Source organism: Manis pentadactyla, chromosome 5 (assembly GCF_030020395.1).
Source record: "Manis pentadactyla isolate mManPen7 chromosome 5, mManPen7.hap1, whole genome shotgun sequence".
Lineage (NCBI taxonomy): Eukaryota > Metazoa > Chordata > Mammalia > Pholidota > Manidae > Manis > Manis pentadactyla.
The window spans coordinates 88,412,603-88,433,304 of record NC_080023.1 but is presented as its reverse complement, the minus strand read 5'-3'; the positions used below and the strand labels follow the sequence as shown (position 1 = coordinate 88,433,304).

General features: G+C 34.4%; 1 protein-coding gene across 1 annotated transcript in view; it reads right to left on the bottom strand.

Moving 5' to 3' along the window:
• TET2 (tet methylcytosine dioxygenase 2) overlaps positions 1-20,702 on the bottom strand; it is a 153,363-nt gene that overhangs the window by 4,790 nt on the left and 127,871 nt on the right. The window contains exons 7-10 of the mRNA XM_036911767.2: positions 16,575-16,725; positions 14,522-14,611; positions 5,556-5,693; positions 2,130-2,484 (exon numbers count right to left, since the gene is read on the bottom strand). Of these exons, the coding sequence (XP_036767662.2) occupies positions 2,130-2,484; positions 5,556-5,693; positions 14,522-14,611; positions 16,575-16,725 (734 nt within the window). The remainder of the gene's footprint in view (positions 1-2,129; positions 2,485-5,555; positions 5,694-14,521; positions 14,612-16,574; positions 16,726-20,702) is intronic.

Sequence of the window (20,702 nt, the reverse complement as noted above, 5' to 3'; positions counted from 1 at the left end):
CAGGACAAGAGAGAGCAAATACGCTTGATTATTATTTTACAAAAGCAAGTAAGGATCTTAAAGGTCTGTGAGAAAGCTGCATTGCAGCTCCATTTATTTGCTTGTTCTCTACTTTTGTTTTTAATGAGGTCATGAAATAGAAGTATGACTTTTACAAGTTTCACTTACAGAAAGCTTCTTTAAATTTTTGTCTATAACTGCATAAATTCCTTCTGGAAAGTGTGCTAATGAAATAGGGTTTGCCAGTTATATAAGATGCCTTGGGTGTTTAAATGAATGTCATTCTTTTTCTCATAGCATCACTGCATCTTCCATAATAAATTCTATGCTACTTTAATCCAACCAGGATTGTACAATACCCATCAAACGAGGACAAGAGCAGAGTCAGGGTTTCTGATGACTGGTACACCTTTTTGCATCTAAAGCCTTAGAAATTAAATGGCAGACCTCATTACAGTACAATCTGGTAGGTGAAAAAAAAATGTAATAAGTATCCAAGAGCTGTTCATCAGGAGCACCATGTCCTCTGTAGCTTCTGACTAGCCTCACTCTCTACCGGACATGCCCTTCTCCCTCCCGGCACTGGCCCTGCCCTTCCCTGGCATAATCATCTCTTCCTCAAGGAAGCTTTCTATGACCTTCTAGTGCTTTTGTAATAGCCTCTGCAAACATAAGTCAACAGTCATAAGATATTGTAATTATCCATTTTTAGTTCCCTCTTCACTTCACTGCAAAGAAGTTTCTTGGGGACAGGGACTGTGCCTTATTTTACTTTATTTATTCATTGCCTGGCATACAAAAACTTTGTTAAGTAGTTAAAATAAAATAACATAAACTTTGTTGTGGGAGCTGCAATGATGCTATGAGATAAAGAATGACATTTATTTAAATACCCAAAGCAATTTACATATTTGGCAAACCTTATTTCATTAGTACACTTTCCAGAAAGGCAATTTACACAGTTGTAGACAAAACTTTAAAGACTCTTTCAGCTCTATAAGTGAAACTTCTAAAAGATCATACTTCTGTTTCATGACCTCATTTTTTTAACAAATCAATGGAGCTGCAATGGCAGTCCAGAGAACTGAAATGAGTATTGCAGAAACAGGTTAGAAGTGCCTAGAGGCAAAGTTCTATCTGATTATATTTAATAGCTTAACTTAAAGGAGCTATCAGGGAGTGAACAAAATTTACTTTCTTAGTGTAAGTCAACCAATCAACAAATATTTATTAAGCATCTTTAGCTCCTTATTCTAAATAATTTCTCTGAGCTTCAGAATGAATCAGTAGGGATGTTTGACTTTGTGAAGCAAAGATGGTTGTTTCTAAGCAAACTGGTACACTAAACTTAAACATTTTTCTTTTGTTAATGGCCAGGCTAATACCACCTCTAAAACTTGGTTATGTATATTACATTGTTGTGTGATATTTTACTGAATTGACTGCAGACATAAAGTAAGGGGCTTTGAAAATAAAATATCAATTTAGTATTAGTAAATAATGCTGTATATCACTACTACTATAGATGTGACCTATTTGGATGGGTAGAAACTTTGTAAGACAACTGCACGAGCATCCCCCTTTAAACCTCAAGCTCAGTATGGCTAAGGAAAGTTATCTTAGTCTCTTGCCTCTCCCCCATCAATTCTATTTTCAAACTTCTTTCAATAAATAGTATTGTTATAGTTATCTAGGCTTAAAACGTTGGAGTCATCCTTAAGTATTTCCTTTACATGCCAATATTTTGTCGCCAATGTACTGATGTTCATTTCAGAAGTCTTGTCCATCATTTTTGCTACATTTTCATTGCTACCATGAAAATTCAAGCTCACCTCACTCCTGGCTTATTGCATCTGACCCCAAACTATTAGCTCCTTACCTCTAATTTGACCTACCAGCCACTGCTAGATCAACACTAATTTCATCATATCACTTACCTACTATGAATCTTTGCATTTATTAAAGAATAAAAGTCAAACTTCTCCATTAAGCTGTGGCTACTGGTGCAACTTTAGAGAAGATTCTGGTACAGAACTAATACCATGATTAAATGCAAAATTAAAAATATTCATTTCTAATATCAGTGTCATACACCACACGCATCTAACAGTGCTTCACAGGAAATTTACCTGCCAGCTGTTTCGCCTGGCTTGCATTTTCAGTCTGTTTTGTACGAGATGAGGCTAACTTTTCCTTTTCATTCTTATTTGTGCCATTCTCCAGAGAGGAAAGCTTTTCTGCTGCAGCTTTCTTGGCTTCTAGTTTCCTTTGTCGGCACGTCTTGACCGGCTCTGCCAACATCCGGACTTTCCGCCGAAAAGAACTCAGTACCTGAATGGCGCCATTTCGTTTTTTCTCCTCCTGAGCTTCTCCACTCCCAAACTCATCCACATCAGAGACTTTGTAGAGAGGCAGAACATGGAGCTGCTCATCCTCAGGTTTTCCTCCAATTTCTCGATTGTCTTCTCTAGTGAGGGTGCATACCTGGCAGGGGAACAGGGCGGTACTGCCTTAGTGTCAGTCTAAAAGAAAAGTGTGTGTGTGTGTGTGTGTGTGTGTGTGTGTGTGTTTCTCCCTCTCAGTATGTCACCTGACTGGTGATATACATATTATAGAACGAGGTCTGTCTGTTATTAATGAAGATTGAACTTCTTTTCTCATTTTTTCTTTCTTTCTTTTTTTTTTTTTGAGTCTATCAGGAGTTGTTACCTCTGGTGACTGTTCTCCACACACATTTCTGACTCTAAAGGAAGAAGCAAACATCCCACCCCATGAAACAGCCTCTTGCTTTCACACTTCAAAATACGTGTGACAGATGTGGAGCCTCTTCAAAAAAGAGGACAAAGTTTCTTCTACAAAATGACTTCTGTTTTGGTGAATATCACATTCACCCCATCTTTTATTTTTGTTCATAAAATAATTTCACATCTTTCCTCAAAATTGACTCTTAATTCTCCTTCATTGTGTTTTTTTTAGCTTGTTTTATTTATTTATTTATTTTTTGAGAGGGCATCTCTCATATTTATTGATCATATGGTTGTTAACAATAAAATTCTGTATAGGAGACTCAATGCACAATCATTAATCAACCCCAATCCTAATTCTCAACAGTCTCCAATCTTCTGAAGCATAACGAACAAGTTTTTACATGGTGAACAAATTCTTACATAGTGAATAAGTTCTTACATGGTGAACAGTGCAAGGGCAGTCATCACAGAAACTTTCGGTTTTGATCACACATCATGAACTATAAACAATCAGGTCAATTATGATTATTCGTTTGATTTTTATACTTGATTTATATGTCAATCCCACATTTCTCCCTTATTATTATTATTATTTTTAATAAAATGCTGAAGTGGTAGGTAGATGCAAGATAAAGGTAGAAAACATAGTTTAGTGCTGTAAGAGGGCAAATGTAGATGATCAGGTGTGTGCCTGTAGACTAAGTATTAATCCAAGCTAGACAAGGGCAACAAAACATCCACGGGTGCAGAAGATTTCTCTCAAAACAGGGGGGGTGAGGTTCTAAGCCTCACCTCTGTTGATCCCCAATTTCTCACCTGATGGCCCCCCTGCGACTGTGCCTGTCTTAGGTTGTTCCTCCCTTGAGGAATCTTACCCGTCTCTGGCTAACCAGTCCTCTTCCGGGGCCATACAGGGAAATGTAAAGTTGGTAAGAGAGAGAAGCAATATTGTTTGAAAAGGTTAGCTTTTTACTTTTTTGCAGATTTATGCCCTGTCCTTCATTGTGTTTAATGAATTTATATAAGATGCTGAAGTGAAATCTAAATAATGTAAAATTGAAGATTCAGTTGGTACAGGTGATATGTAACTTAACACTGTTTCTATCTTCCTTTTCTTTCCTCTATACTCTGATATATTTAGCTTATTTTTTCTCTTCTCTCTCACTTTTCTTCTGAGCTATCACTTCCTACAGAGGGCTAGAGACAAAAAAGCTACCTCTGCTGCTTTGATAATTTAATGGTTTGTTGTTTCTTTTGTAGCAAAAAGAAAGAATCCTAGGTTTAAAAATACTAGCTTTTAGTAGTTTGTGTTTTTGATTAATGGAGAAAATGTGACCATGGCTATTTAAAATTTGAGGTAATATATAATTGTTGGAAGATACTGTTGAAAGGAATGTTGCCGTGATTATAACAGATTTAGCTTTATAAATAAGTTTAACATGAGATGGTATTCAAATGAGTTTACTTCCTATATATAAGAATCTTCCAAATCCTTGTCTCTGAAAACTTGTCACCTTTTCCCACACATATTAATCTCTGCTCAGTTCTTACCCAGTGTTTCTGTTTCACTGTACAGAACCTACCACCTATTAGAGGCAAATTCCCCTTCATTCAAAACATCTCTCTCATCCTCTCTCCACTTGCCATCACCATGCTGGAGTGAAACCTGGTTCTACTTCCCAGAATCTAGCATAGCTTCCTAATAGTGAGCAGGTGCTCAACACATGATTAGCAATGATTTTAGGTACTGCGGATAAGCTTTGTGTTTGATTTCCTGGATCAGCAGTCAGCAAACTAGGGCCTGTGGCCAATCTGCCTCACAGCCTGTTTTTGTAGGGCCAGTGAACTGAGAATGGTTTTTGCATTTTTAAAGGATTTTTTAATTTAAGAAACCCAAACAAGGCATGTAACAGAGACCCACTGTGGCCTGCAAAGCCTCAAGTATTTATTATCTTGCCTTTAATGGAGTTTTCTGATCCCTACTCTAGACCATTAAACCAGTACCTTCTCTACTTCTCAACAAAAATTTCATACCGGCTTTCTTGCATTACTTCCACTCTTGCCTGCTATCTCCCTGAATTATTTCCTACCCTAGAGTATGACTTTAGTGTCTGTCTTCTATTTTTCATCATATGTCTCATTGGTCATCTTCTTCAACTACACCTATATCCATGTTGATGACTCATTACATTACTTTATAGTTTCTTCTCTTGAACTTTTTCATTCTTCATCTCCACTCTGGAACATCCCTCTATGTGCAAGGCTGCACCCTCAGACTTTGTACAGAACACTCTTAAGACCCTATCCATTTCCTCTCCTTACATGATTTCTAATTATAAAGCCCAATCCATCTCACCCTCTATAATATGGAGTTACAATGGGTTCTTTTGCACCCTGACCCTTCTATCATAGTCACTGTGTAAATGATGGTGCATTTTTCACTTTTTCTTCTCTCTGCAAGGTGGGTTGGTACCTTGGTCTGTATATGACTTTTTGCTTAACTGATACCTGACATTACATTTTGAAAGAGTTTTTTGGCAGCTAATTGTAGCTAGCAATACAGTCACCAGTTTAGATTAGCACCAAGAATTTCCATGATTTTCATGTGCTTGTCAACAGCTTTCCACTAATGCCAACCTGTTATAAGAGTAGTCATGCAAGGTCACCTTGCGACAGCAACTTATTCATGAAAACAGTGTTTTGTAGCAACACGTGCAGAGAACATATGACTCTAACCAGATGCTGCTAACATCCAGCTTTTCACCCTTCTACAGGGTGTGCTGCTAATCTGTCCTCAGCCCCACTTACCAACGTGCTGCCATTCTGCATGTTGTGCAAGTCTCTATGGGCATGAGCACAGAAGTCCAAACATGCAGTGACCCCTGAGAATGGACGGCCTTCCTTCAGACCCAGACGGCACTCTGGTGCTCTGTGTTCATATTCAATCTGAAAAATAAAAGTGCGTGTGTGAGTGGGGAGGAGCTTTGGCACTGGAAATTTTAGGCATACCTTTGACAAAAAAGTACAAGACCTGTGCACTGAATGGGTCAAAAAGACTCCTTGGTAATTAGGCTTTAAATACTGCATATTTTATATCCCAAAATATGCTGGAATGACACAAAATAGAGCAATTACCTTAACATGGTAGTTTTTATTTTATAGTATTATTGAGGCATAATTGACATACATTAAACAGCATATATATAAAGTATTCTATTTGATGAACTTTGGCACGTGTACACATGCAACCACTGCTACAATCAAAATAATGTACATATCCACTTCTCCCTAAAGTTTGCTCATACCCCTTTATAGTTCCTGCCTTCCCCTTTGTTCCCAATTAACTACTGATCTGCTCTCTGTTACTACAGATTAGTTTGCATTTTCTAGAATTATATATAAATGGATTCATTTTGAGTAAACTTTTATATATGGTGTGAGGTTAAGAGTCAAGGTTAATTTTTGTCCATATGGTTATCCAGCTGTTCAAACACCACTAGATAAAAAGAGTATCCTTTACCATTGAATTGTCTTTGCTGAAAACCAACTAACCATACTGATCTTTTGATATACAATGGTGGTGGTAGGGTGGGTATGTTGCCAATACCAACTGTCTTGATTACTCATAAATGTAGATTGTTAGTAAATCTTGAGGTCAGGAAGTGCAAGTCCTCAAATTCTTCTTCTCTTTAAAAAAATGGACTAGTCCATAACTTTTGCATTTCTTTCTATATTTTTAGAATCACCTTGCAATTCCTTCAAAACACCTGGTGAGATTTTGATAGGTCATATATTGAATCCATTGATTAGTGTGGGAGAAAACTGCCATCTTAACAATTTAGTCTTGTGATCCATGACTATGGTATATTTATTCAGTTATTTAGCTCTTTTATAATTTCAGCAATATTTTGTAATTTTCAGTATACAGCTGTGTACATTTCCATCAAATATATACCTAAGAATTTCATATTTTTGATGCTACTTTAATTGTTGGTTTTCATTTCATTTTATTTTATTGCTAGTATATAGAAATACAATTGATTTTTGCATTTTGTGCATTGCTACACCATTTATTAGTTCTACAATTTTTTTTTTTGTAGATTCTTTGGGACTTTCTCTGTAGACAAGCATGTTGTCTGCAAAGAAGGGCAGTTTTTTTCCCTCCCTATCCAATCTGTATGTTTTTTAGTTCTTACTTGTGCCTATTGCCCTGTCTAAAATTTCCATTTCAATGTTAAATAGAAGTAAGAATGGACATCTCTGTCTTTTTCCTAATCCTAGAGATAAAGCATTTAATCTTTTACCATGAAATGTGATGTCAGCTTTAAATCTTTCATCTATACTTTTTATAAGGCTAAGAAAATTCTCTTCTATGGATGCTGAAGTTTGTGAAATCCTTTTTTTCTATCTATTGATATAATCTTATCCCCCTGCCTCACCACCAGTTCTGTTGTTAATATGGTGAATCACATTGATTGATTTTTGAATGTTATATGAACCAAGCATCCTGAAATAAACCCCATTTGGTGGTAATGTATTATCCTTTAACATACTGTTGGATCTAATTTGCTAAAATTTTTAAAAGTTTCACATCAATCAGTATTTGTGAAGAACATTGGACTGTAGTTTTCTTTTTCTTTAATGCCTTCGTCTGGTTCTAGTCAGGATATTTCTAGCTTTGGAGAATGAGGTGGGCAGTGTTCACTCTTTTCTATTTTCTAGAAAAGTTTCCATGGTTTCATTGAATTGTTATTGTTGAATCCCACTGGACTGTTATTTCTTCCTTAAAGTGGTCAAATTTGGAAAGAAAATCATCCAGCCTGGCTATTCACTTTGGGCAAAGTTTTAACTACAAATTCACTTTCTTTAGTAGATAAAGGACTATTCATAGTATTTCTTTATTTTTCTTTGATAAGCTTTAATAATTTGTGTTTTTCAAGGATTTTGCCCATTTCTTCTAAGTTGTTGGCATTAAGCTTTAATGCCTTTCTTATTCTTTTAATGTCTATATGATCTGCATTGATGTTTCATCTTCCATTCTTGATTTTGGCAATTTGTGCCTTTTCTTTTTTTCCTGCTTGAACTGACTAAAAGTACCAGCTTTTGGTTTCATTGATTTAATCTCTTGGTTTTGGTTTTCTATTTCATTTATTTTTGTTCTTTAATTTTTCCTTCCTGCTGCCTTTTAGGGCTAAAATTGCTCTTCTTTTCCAAGTTTCTTAGGGTAGAGGTGTAGAACATTGGTTAGAGACTGTATATTTTCCTAATGTAAGTGTCCAATACTTATAAATCTCTCTCTAAGCGAGGCTTTATAGCTGCATCCCACAAATTTCTATGTCATGTCTTTATTTCATTCAGTTTGAAATACTTTCTAATTTTCCTCATGATTTATTCTTTGGTCCATAAATCATTTAGAAACATATTGTTCAGTTTCCAGATATTTGGGGATTTTTGTAGGTATCCTTCTGGTAGAGATTTTTTATTTAATTTCATTGTTGTCAGAGAACATAGTTTGAGGCTTGTAAATGTACTAATACTTGTTTTGTGACCCCTTGGTAGGTCATCCTTGTACACTTGAAATGATGCTGATTCTGTTTTTGGATGGGGAGTCCTATACATGTCAACAAGGTCAAGTTGGTTAAAAGTGTTGTTCAAGTCTTCTATCTCTTTACTGATTTTCTACCAGTTATAACAGTTATTGAGAGAGATGTATTGAAATCTCTGACTGTAATTGTGTTTTTTTTAGTTCTATCAGTTTTTGTTTAATAACATTTGAAGCTCTGTTATTAGATGCATATATATATATAGATTATCATGTTCTTTTGAACTGACCCTTTTATCATTATTAAGTAATCCTCTTTATACTTTATAATATTCTTTCCTATAAAATCCACGTTGTCTGCTATTAATGTAAGTACTTCAGCTTTCTTTTGATTTATACTAGCATGGTATTTCTTGGTTCTTGCTCTTTTCAATCTCACAATAGCTCAATATCAGTACAATTATTCAATATCACAAGCTCTGCCTTTTAATTGGGGGTGCTTAAAAACATTTACACTTTATGTAGTTCTTGATATGGTTGGGATTAAATATACCATCTTGCTATTTATTTATATTTGTCTTATCTTTCTTTTGGTTCCATCATCTTTGAAACTTCTTTGGATTGATTCCATTTTTATCTCTTTGTTGGTGGATTTAGCTGTGTACCTTTTTAGTGGTTGCTTACTGTAAGGTTTACAGTGTACTCTGTAACTTCTCATAGTCTACAGTTAAGTAATATACCACTCCCTATAGATGAAACTTACAACTTCCAATTTGCCAGCCTCTGTGCTATTTCTATGTTTGTTATAAACCTCAAAGTACATTGTTAATATATTTTTTTAAAATAGTAAATCAAATACATTTTTTAAAAAGATGTCTTTTTACTCATAATTCTTCTATTTATGACATTTTTCATTCCTTTCTATCATTCCAATTTCTATCTCGTCTCATTGTCTTTCTACTGGAGGTTTTCTTTTAATGTTTTTGAAATGTTAGTCTGCTGACAGTAAATTATTTTGGCTTTTTTATGTCTGAAAAAGAAAATCTTTATTTTGCCTTCACTTTTGAGAGTTCTTTCTATTGGCTACCGATTTCTAGGTTGATGGGTTTATTTTTTCTTTCTTTTTTCAATATTTTAAAGATGTTTCTTCTCTCTCTTCTTCTTGCATTTTTCTCTGACATGAAGTCTCCTATGTTTTTCATTTTCCTTGCTGTATGTAATATGTCTTTTTTTCTACATCTGCTTTTCACAGTTTCTCTTTATCAATCACTAACTTCAAGCAAATTGATTTTAATGTTTTTTATTTATATGTAATTTTAATTACATAGTTTTCTTCATGTCTTAACACTATACCACCCCCTAATCCCCCATTTGGGGCTTACTGAGCTTCTGGGATCAATGGATTTAACAAATTTAAAACAACTTGGCCATTGTTTCTTTAAATGTTTTTCTCTTCCCTACCTCCTTCTGGGACTCTAATAGCACATGTATTAGTGTAAAAGTATTGTCTCATAGGTTTTGATCTTTTAATTTTTCCCCCATTTTTTTTTCTTTTTATTTCCCACTGGAGCATTACTATACTATTGCTTTGTTCACTAATCTTCTGCTCTTAATTTCATCTAGTGAATTTTTATCCATACATTATGTATTTTTCATCTCTAGAAGTCAATATAGGTCTTTTTAATATCTCCTTAGCTTTCTTTATCATGTTCATACTTCCCTCTGTTGTCTTGACCGAAAGGTATATATATATGATAGCTATTTAATATCTTTATATCATTGTTTACATATTCTTATCACATGTCATTTCTGGAAATATTTCTATCAATTTCTCTTTCCACCTCCTCATTATGGGTCATATTTTCTTGTTTCTTTGTATACCTGGTAATTTTTGATGGGACGCTAAATATTATACATATTACCTTCTTGTTTGTGGGATTTAAATGAAATTTTGTTGTTCTGGGATGCTGTTAAGTTACTTAAGATCAGTTTAATCCTTTCAAGTCTTGATTTAAAACATTTTAAATGGGACCAAAACAGTCTACTACTTCCACTACCAAGGTCATAAGATTCTGAATACTCTACTTGGTATCTTGTACATTAGGCAGTCTTTTCCTTCTGAATGGTATTAACAAAACTATTCCAGTACCTGTATAGAATCTAGGCATTTTTCTTCTCCTTTTCATGATTATTTCCACAGTCTTAGTAATTTCTTCACATGCACAAACTGTTCAGAACTCAGATGAAGACTCAGGTAGACCCCGTAAAGATCTCTAGAGCTCATCTCTCCTCTTGGGTATTCTTTAGTGTGAATGCTTCCCCAAATTCTCTTTAAGGCATAGATAACCTTGGAGTCTGTTTTGGTTCCCCCTATTTGCCTTGGAACATAATGTGTGCTTTAGGAAGTGAGCTGAGATAATAGTAAGTTCATCTTTTTTATTTCCCTTCTCTCTGGTGATACTATCTTGTTTCTTATTGTCCTATGTCTAAAACTATTCTTTCATATATTTTGTTATTGTTTTAATGTGTGAAAATGAAACTGGTCCTGTGAATCCATCAGAGCTAGATGGTAAATTTACAACATGATAAAGTTTTTGATGGCTTGAATATTGTTTACCATTGTATTCACATAGCGTGTTGGTATCTTGAAACTTAAAAAACTGACCAAAGGAAAGTGAGGGTGTTGACCCCTCTATTTATAATAGTGTGGTTTGTGACTCTTTAGTCCATGCTGTGGTTTACTTAACTTCATTTTGTTCCTTGAATAAAATGTATACAAAATCTAGCTGGTTATTAGACAGACTTGTGCTATCTTATAATAAATAGCATGGGGGGATTTGTGAACAGATTACTGAACATTCAACTCCATGTCTGGAAGACAAATTTAGGTGCATAGCTTTCAGATGGCATAAAGTTCTGCTGTTCAGTATGGTAGCCACTAGCCACATGTGGCTATTTAAATTTAATTGAAAATAATTCATTAACTCAAGTGCACAAGTGATCAGTAATCATGTTACCAGAAGCTGTTGTACTGAATGGCACAGACAGAAAACATTTCCACTATCATAGAAAGTTCTCTTGGACAGCACTGGCCTAAAATATCATCTCTACATATGATGAAAACACACGATTTTGAAATTAAACCTGCTAATTCAGGCCTTATGTTTAATGGTAAGACAACCATAGAAAAGACAGAGGAAAAATGTCTGTTGGACAGATATGAAGAAAGGATATATAAATAAAGAAAACTTATGTCCTAATTCTATGGAGTTGACAGAAGAATTGCTCTGAAGACCCAGTGAAGCTTAGGTTTAACAATAAGACTGTAACTATGAAGTCAAGGAATAAAAGCAAGAAAGAACATTCAGATATGAGAAATGAAGACAGTATATTCAGTTCAGGGAAGGAGGCAAAGATCAAATGGTAGGTTTTGAGTGTATCCATAACCTCAGAAGGTCTTCCCATACACTGTGTGGGAAGATCACATTATTGTTTTTTGGATCTCTCAACTACATCAGGACACATGGATGAATGTTACCACTACCTGCCATGCAATACAGAAAAACACTTTAACCAACCACAGCCATTAACTGATCTAATTTACATAGAATTTAATTTACATCTGTCCTTTATGTATGAATGTATGTATGTGTGTAAATTTTATTTTACTGTGGTAAGAACACAACATGAGATCTATCCTTTTAATAAATTGTTAAGTGCACAATACATTGTTGTTAACTATAGGCCCACACGTTGTGTGGCAGATCTCTACAGCTTATCTTGACTGAAACTGACTGATCAGTACATCTACACATGTATTCATATATATGCATACATATATATATATACACACACACATATATACATACTGAAACACATCTAAGGAATTATACCTAATCATCTTGTTATAACTTAAAAATTGGGGGCACCTTCATGTTTGGATGCTCCAGGTTCAGGAAATGCATAAAATACTACAAACAAAATTGATAGGGTAGAATATAAACACTTAGAAAATCAGGTGTGTTAGAGACAGTTTACAATGAGACTCGATGGATTAAAAACAAAAATCAATGCTCTGCTCTTCTATCCCTTTCTCCAGCTAAAGTCATTTGATTACTAGCACCTATAGAAAAATTCAATGAAAACAGCCAAACTGGAAGTCTGTACTCATTTTAGTATTTATATAGCTTGATTTATTGTGTTTCATGACAAGAATTATTTTAAAACAGCACCAAAGCATTCCTTACACTTTCTGTGATGCTGACTAAATGGTAAGGTTGGAAAGCAACAGTATTAATTCCACTGTTACTAACAGCATTTATAATAATTTTTATAAACGTTCACAAACATTTCTGAAAACCTAAGTTATGACATAAAACAACTTAGAAACAGACCATCTCATTAAATTTACCTCCTTTGCTCCACAAAAAAAAAAACTAGTTGAGGTTTGGGGTAAGTGTTAAAGTCCACAATGAAAATAAGCATAGCCAAATCATTAATTAGAATTGGTCCCATCTTTGTCTGTATGTAAACTATTCTGATTCCATCAGAGTGCTTAATGTTATTACGTAAATGACAAAGATTGCCTAAGGTACTGCCCTTCACACTTCCCTGTACCGTGCTGCGGTGTACTCTGCTCTAGATCTCTTCTCATCCCCGCCAGCTTTCCTCCAGCTAATAGTAGTCTCCCTCCTGCCCTGAACTCTTTAACCTTTCCAACTCCATTGCTCTTACTCTCAGTGCTTCTTCACTGTTTCTTTTCTACCACTCATCCCTAAAATGTTGATGTGCTCCAGAATCTCATCACTAGCCCCTTCTCCTCTTTAAAATCTCCACTCAAAAGGCTGCATTCACTCCTATGTATTCAACTAATTCCTGCATTTTGATAACTCCCAAATCTACAGTGCTACCTAGATTTTTCTAATTATTGCAGAAGTATATCAAACCTAGCCATATCCAGAATGAAATTATCATCTTTCCCCTCTCTCCTCCAAACTTACTTTACCTCACTGATTCCTGATACTATTTAACATTTTGTCCAAGCCAGAAATTTGATAAATTTTTAAATTCTCTTTTGTTCATCCTCAAATACAATTGGGCACTAAATTCTATAAGTTTCACTTCAAATATTTTACATACTTATTTCCTTTTCTCTGTCACTATTGCCATTTCCTTAATTTAGGACTTTAGCATCTTTCACCCACTGATTGCAATAGCTTACCTCTCTAATTTAATCTTGCAGGAATCTAAATTATATTTCCTTTATTTGGCTTGTGAATGACCTTTTAAAATTATTTCACTCTCCTCCATCTTCAACACACATTTAAAATACCCCAATGGCAGCCCTTTTACCAATGGGATTACAGTTCAAGGACTTTTACATGGTTACCAAGGCCACTTATGATCTTATATCTCTACTTTCAGGGAGAATCTTTTTGTTCCTTCAGAAATGTGTGCATACCTCTAGCCCAGCTGTTATCATCTTATTCTGTTCATTGCTGCTTTATATATATATATCTGCATCTTCTTTAAGGAAGAAATTCTTTTAAGATAGAGAATCTACATTGCTTCTGTATGTCCACAGTGAACACACACAGTATCTGTTTTGCAACAGGTTTTCATTTAATGCTTGTGTTGTTGTTATTGAAACAGGGAAGACTCTACAGTTTTTTGCTTCCTTCATGAGCACTTCTGAAATTACGTGGTCTTCTAAGTAGGTACACCCTAGAAAACACTTGTAAAATAGGGAAAAAATGTTTCTGCTTGGTTCATGGAACCATGACCAAAGAGGGAAAAAAGGTTCTAGCAAAATCTGACATATCTGGATACATGTATATATGCTGACAAAGTATACCCATAGCTTTTTATATGGATAGGCTTTCTGTTACAAAAGCTAAAAGCTAAAAGAACCTGTTTGGGCCATATAATTTTAATCACCAAAGTCTGCTTACCGAGATAAAATTACCCATGTGAGAACAAGATTAGTAGGTAGAACAGCTTGTGAGCCTTAAAAGCTCAGTTTACAGATTCAAAGTCCAAAAATATGCTCTTTTGGTGTTGTCATGTTCATGTAACAGAAACAGAGCACTGCAGTGGCTTCAACAATTAAGAAAATAAAAAGTTACAAAAATGGAGGAAAATAATTGCTTCAAAAACATTTTTAGAAGTACGTAGGTTATCGGTAATGATATGTAAATGGTTCAAATCATTGTCAGTAATCATTCAAACTTACCTGATTATTGTATGCATCAGGTGCAAGTTTCTTATATGTTGGTGCCATAAGAGTGGACAAGTTTTGTAAATGAGACTCCAATTTCTCTTCCTGTATCAAATGAATAATTCTACATATTAAATTCTAAATTCATTTCTTTATATACAAGAGAGGTGATCAGTTAGATCTTTTTTCCCCCTACATTTTTGATTGAAATCACTACGTATAGTGTCCTTCTTTATTAAATAACTAAAACATCTTAACATGAGTATTTCTAAGGGAAAAGTATAAACTATGTATCAATACAATCACCTGTTTTTATATTATTAAATATATAATAGTAAAACATTATTAAATATCTAGCTCTTTGGTGTTTTCATAACACTAATCAATTTTCTACTCTGCATGCAGATATTTGGTATTTTATAAATATAAGCTTATACTGGTAGCAGGGCTAGGAAAACGGAGCTGTATGGTCTAAAAGAGGTCATGTCTACTCCCTTTCCAGTTAGCTGCCAAGCAAGATGAGCTATTGAAAGGATATGCTTGGTTTAATTTCAAATTTCAAAATGTGAAATGATCTCGCCATAGAAAAACTAAAAATCATTCGATTCTTCAAATATGGATAAAACTCTCAGAACTGGAATATGGCACATATGAAGAACTTTGTAAAGTTTACTTGAAAGGAGAAATGTTCAGTTACACTTCCTCCCCTCAGCAAAGAGCAAATTTTCCAAATAATATGTTTATCAAAATGGTAGGTGATACTACTCAGTTGTTCCTTTCATACTTAGAAGTTCTCATTTCATATTGATATTCTCTAAAATTCTTGAGAGACATAACGACCTGCCAGAGACATAGTCGTTCCATTTTTGAAGGTGAGGAGGTTTCTGAGTGGAGGCCTCCCACCTACCTGGGGAAGGATGCTACCAGACATGGTTTGCTTTACATGAAAACTGGTTAGAGTGAAACACATTTATGAAATGGTAGTGAAGAAGCTCTCTAATATGGAAAGCTAGAGTGGCTGACAGCATGCAAAATTGCTATTCTACATTAGGCTTACTAAATATGTAGGATTTTTTCTTATGAAGAGAGAATATCTAGCACATTTAAATAATATGATTTGTTAAAAATATTATTGTCCTTTGAAAAAATTTGTTATGATTTTGAGTTTTTGCCCTTTATTTAACTTGCATTTACTATTGAAGTCACAAATGAGTTAACAAAGTTTTCACTTAGAGGGACATATCAGTATTAAAATATCCATAGTATGACTGCATGTTTCAATTACACTTAAAATTTGAAAGATAATTATAAGATTTAGAGACTCACTGAAAAGTTGGTCATAATCTAAATAGTAAATATACTGAGATTTTCCAATTACTTAATTAGCTAGAACTAAGTAATTACTTAATTATTAAATACTTAATTCTAGTAATTATTTAGTTACTCTAGAACACATGCTACCCAAAAAGTTAAATTTGATACCAAACTTCAAGTTATTTTAAGAAATATATATTCTAGAGAAAAGACAAAAAACTAACTTCAATGAGAAATCAATGCTCATTTATTTCAATTACACTTTTATATTAAAATCTAAATATGTTTTAGTTACTTGACTGCATCATTATGGTAACTTGAAATTATCAAATATCATGCTGTGAAAATGTGACCAGAAATTCATCTTTTCTGAATGTGGCAGTTAGGAACATTAGTCTTATAATTCAGTTGCAAAAGATGAAAGTTAACAACTGAAGTGTTAACATTTGGTTTTAATACTTAAGTGACAGCTATTTAAAACTCGAATTGACATAAAAGATAAAGAATAAATATAAAAACATAGATATGAAGATTTCATATTGCTCAAAATTTACTAGTTTGGTATCATGTGGCTATTATTCCACCTTTATAAAGTGTTATGTGTCAACAGTTTAGCTGAAGTTTTGTTGATTCATCTCTGAGATCAAAGTCTGTTAGTCAGACCTTGATGGAGTATGTCTTATTGTTCACTTCATCTGTGCACATCAATTCTCCATGAGAAATAAAGAGATTATACATCAGGAAGTAAACAAACCTCTTTTGGGTCATCCCCAAGCAGCTTAAATTTTCTTGGGATCTTGCTTCTGGCAAACTTACATCCATTGTAGTACATGCTCCACGAACAACCAAAAGAAAAGGAGGCACCACAGGTCTCTGGGTCCAGCCCTTGACAGGCACAGGTTCTCCTGAGAAATGAAAGAACCAAGTTCATGGCTATAGATAGCATTATCTAGACTACCAATTTCATATTCTGGGTATATGCTTGACAAAACAAGTGCAAATTCATTTTTAAAAGAAGTCTAATCTAACTCAGTATTAAGCTGTGTCATACCACGTCAGAAAACAGCTATTTCAAATTACCTAAAACACAATTTAAACAAACTTTTTATTGTAGTAAACACAAACACAGAAAAGTACATATGCTTTTACAGCTTGCAAATGCTCACAATTAAAATATCCAAGGGAGTAGCCTCCAAGCTAAGAAACAACTGTCCTGGCACCCCAGAATCTCCTCTTACATTTCCTTCCAGGCATTGTCCCCCTGATGGTAACTTATATCAGAAGAGATTAGTTTTGCCTTTTTTAAATACTCTATATAGTGTACTATATACCTACTGAATATAGTGGGTGTGAATAGTATGTATATATGTAGTTTTGCCTTTTTTTACTTTATATAGTATTACATATATATTTTTGCCCATTTTTATCATATATATAGTATAAAATACTATATATGCAGTATATAGTATAAAATAGGCAAAATTATATATAATTATATGTACTATGTATGTACACACATACACACACATATACACACACACATAATCCACACACATATATATATGGAATTATATAGTATAAGCTTCTTTGTTCAACATTATGTTTGGGGTATCCTTCCATATTGTTGCATGTAGTTGTATTTTATTCATGTATTTATTCATTGAGTATAGCTTTCCATTGTATGAACATGCCAAAAATAAACCATTCTACTATTGAAGGGCACTTGAGTGCTTTCTAGTTTTTAGCCAAAAGACAGTATTATGACGTAACAGCCCAAGCCAGACACATTCTAAGGGCAATAAACAAACAAGCAAAGAAACCAAAGAACAAAACATGGTAAAACAACCTTCTAGGAAAACTATATTCAATAGGTATCTTTTTTCAGCTTTATTGAGCTATAATTGACGAATTGTAAGGTCTTTAACGTCTACAAAGGGATGATTTGTGTACACATACACACACACACACACAATGTGAAAGGGTGTTAACATATCCATTACCTCATATATTTAACTTTAAAATTTATTTTTGGAAAGAACCTTTAAGTTCTACACTTTTGGCAAATCTCAATTATACAATACAGTGTTATCAACCCAGTCAACATGTTGTACATTAGACCCTCAGACCTTACTCATTTTATAACTGAAAGATTATGTCCTTTTACCTACTTCTCCCTATTTCCCTCACTCACAGCCACTCACAATAACTTATCTACTCTTTATTTCTATGAATTTGATTTTATGTTTTTGAGTCCACATATAAGTGATTCCATGCAGTATTTGTCTTTGGCTTATTTCACTTAGCACAATGCCTCCAAGTTGATCCATGTTGTCCCAAATGTTAGGATCCAGCCCCATTTTTAAAGGATAAGTTATATTCCTCTCTCTCTCTCTCTATGTGTTTATACACATACCACATCTACCTCATTCATCCCTTGCTGGACACTTAGGTTGTCTCTACACCTTGGTAATTGTGAGTAATGCTCCAATGAACATTGGAGTACAGATATCTCTTTCATATAATGATTTCATTTTCTTTGGATATTGTATCTAGAAGTAGGATTGCTAGATCATAGGGCAGTTCTATTGTTAATTTTTTGAGGAATCACCATGCTGTGTTCCACAATGGCTGTACCAGTTTATGTTGTCACCAACTGTGTATAAGGGTTTCCTTTTCTCCACATTCTTGCCAGCATTTGTTATTTGTTATTATAATCTTTTTGATAAAAGACAGCCTAACAGATGTGAGGTGATATCTCATTGTGGTTTTCATTTGTATTTCCCTGAAAATCAGTGATGTTGGGCACCTTTTCCTGTACCTGTTAGCCATTTGTATATCTTCCTTTAAAAAATATCTGTGAAGGTTCTTTGCCCAATTTAATTGTGATTTTTTTTGCTACTGAGTTGTATGAATTATTTGTATATTTTGGATATTAACCTTATTAACCTCTTATTGGATATATGATTTGCAAATATTTTCTCCCATTCCACAGGTTGTGCCTTTTCTTATTGTTGATGATTTCCTTTGCTATGCATAAGCTTTTTGGTTTGATGGAGTCATACTTATTTTGTTTTTGGTGTCAAATCCAAAAAATCATTGTCAAGACCAATGTTAAGAAGCTTATTTCCCATGTTTGCATGAATTTTACAGCTACAGACCTTTGGCTCAAGACTTTAATCAATTTTTAGTTGATTTTTGTGTATGGTATACAAGTGGGTCCAGTTTCATTCTTTTGTGATATCCAGTTTTCCCATCGCCATTTATTGAAAAGATGATCCTTCCCCCATGGTTTTGGGTCCTCTGTCAAAAACTAATTGACCATATTTGCATGTGTTTATTCTGGGTTTTATTCTGTTCCACTGATCTATGTGTTTTGATGCCAGTACCATACTGTTCTGATTACCATAGTTTTGTAATATAGTTTGAAATCAGGAAGTGTGATGACTCCAGCTTTGTTCTTAATTTTCAAGACTGCTTTGACTACTCAGGGTCTTTGTGGTTCCATACAAATTTTAGGATTTTTTTTCTATTACCATGAAAAATGCCATTAGAACTTTAATAGGATTGTACTGAATCTGAAGATTGCTTTAGGTACTATGGGCATTTTAACAATATTAATTTTACCAATCCATGAACACAGAGTATCTTCCCATTCATTTATATCTTCTTCAATATCTTTTGATCAATGTTCTTATAGTTTTCAGTATACAGTTCTTTCACCTCCGGGGTTAAACTTATTCCTAGATTTTATTCTTTTTGATGCAATTATAATGGATTTGCTTTCTTAGTTTCTCTTTCTGATAGGTCATTGTTAGTGTATAGAAACACAACTGATTTTGTATATTGATGTTATATCCTGCAACATACTGAATTTATTAGTACAAATAGGTTATTTTTGGTGGAGTATTTAGGATTTTCTATATACAATATGTCGTTGAAAATAGTGATAATTTTTCTTGTTCTTTTCTAGTTTGAATGCCTTTTCCTTTTCTTGCCTGACTGCTCTGGCTAGGGTTTCCAGTAATATAGTGAATAAATGTGAGAGTGGGTATTTTTGTCTTGTGCCTGATCTTTTGGGAAAAGTTTTCAGTTTTTAATCATTGAGTATGATGTTGGCTGTTGCTTTCTAATATATGGCATTCATTATGTTCAGGTAAATTCCTTTTATATTAAGTTTTTAAGAGAGTTTTAGACATAAAATATGTTGAACATTGTCAAATGCTTTTACGGCACCTATTGAGATAATCATATGATTTTTATCTTTCATTTTGTTAAAATGGAGTATTGCATTGATTGGGTATATTGAACCATTCTTGTATCCCTGGAATAAATCCCACTTGATCATGATTGATGATCATGGCTTGCTAGTGAGAGATCGATTGAAGATGGCAGCATGAGAGGAGAGACAGAGAACTCCTCCCAAAATGACATATAGTATGAAAATGTAGTTAATACAACTAACCCTAAAACAGCAACAAGAAAGAAGGCTTTACCAGATTGCATACACTTGGAGAACAGAGCAGACCTCATGAAACAGGGTAAAGTACCAAAGTCTTCATCTGGCGGGACCCGAGCCCTTCCCCAACCCCAGCTCACTGGCAGGAGGAAGAGAAACGGAGCAGGGATGGGGTGGAAACCTAGAACTCTGAAACACCCAGCCCTGGAGATCTGCTTTGGAACACAAACCTGCATTTTGTGGTGCTCTGGAGGTTGGTGGGGTTGGGGAGCTGGGACAGGTGGAGTGCTTGAGAGACTGAGATTCCAGCCATTTGTGGAGGATGGAGATCCACATCCAGCTGCTCTGGGACAAAGGAAAGGCAGGCGGTCTGAGAGGCCTCCTAGTAGATAGAGGATTGCTGAAGGGATGCCATTTGCATTGAGC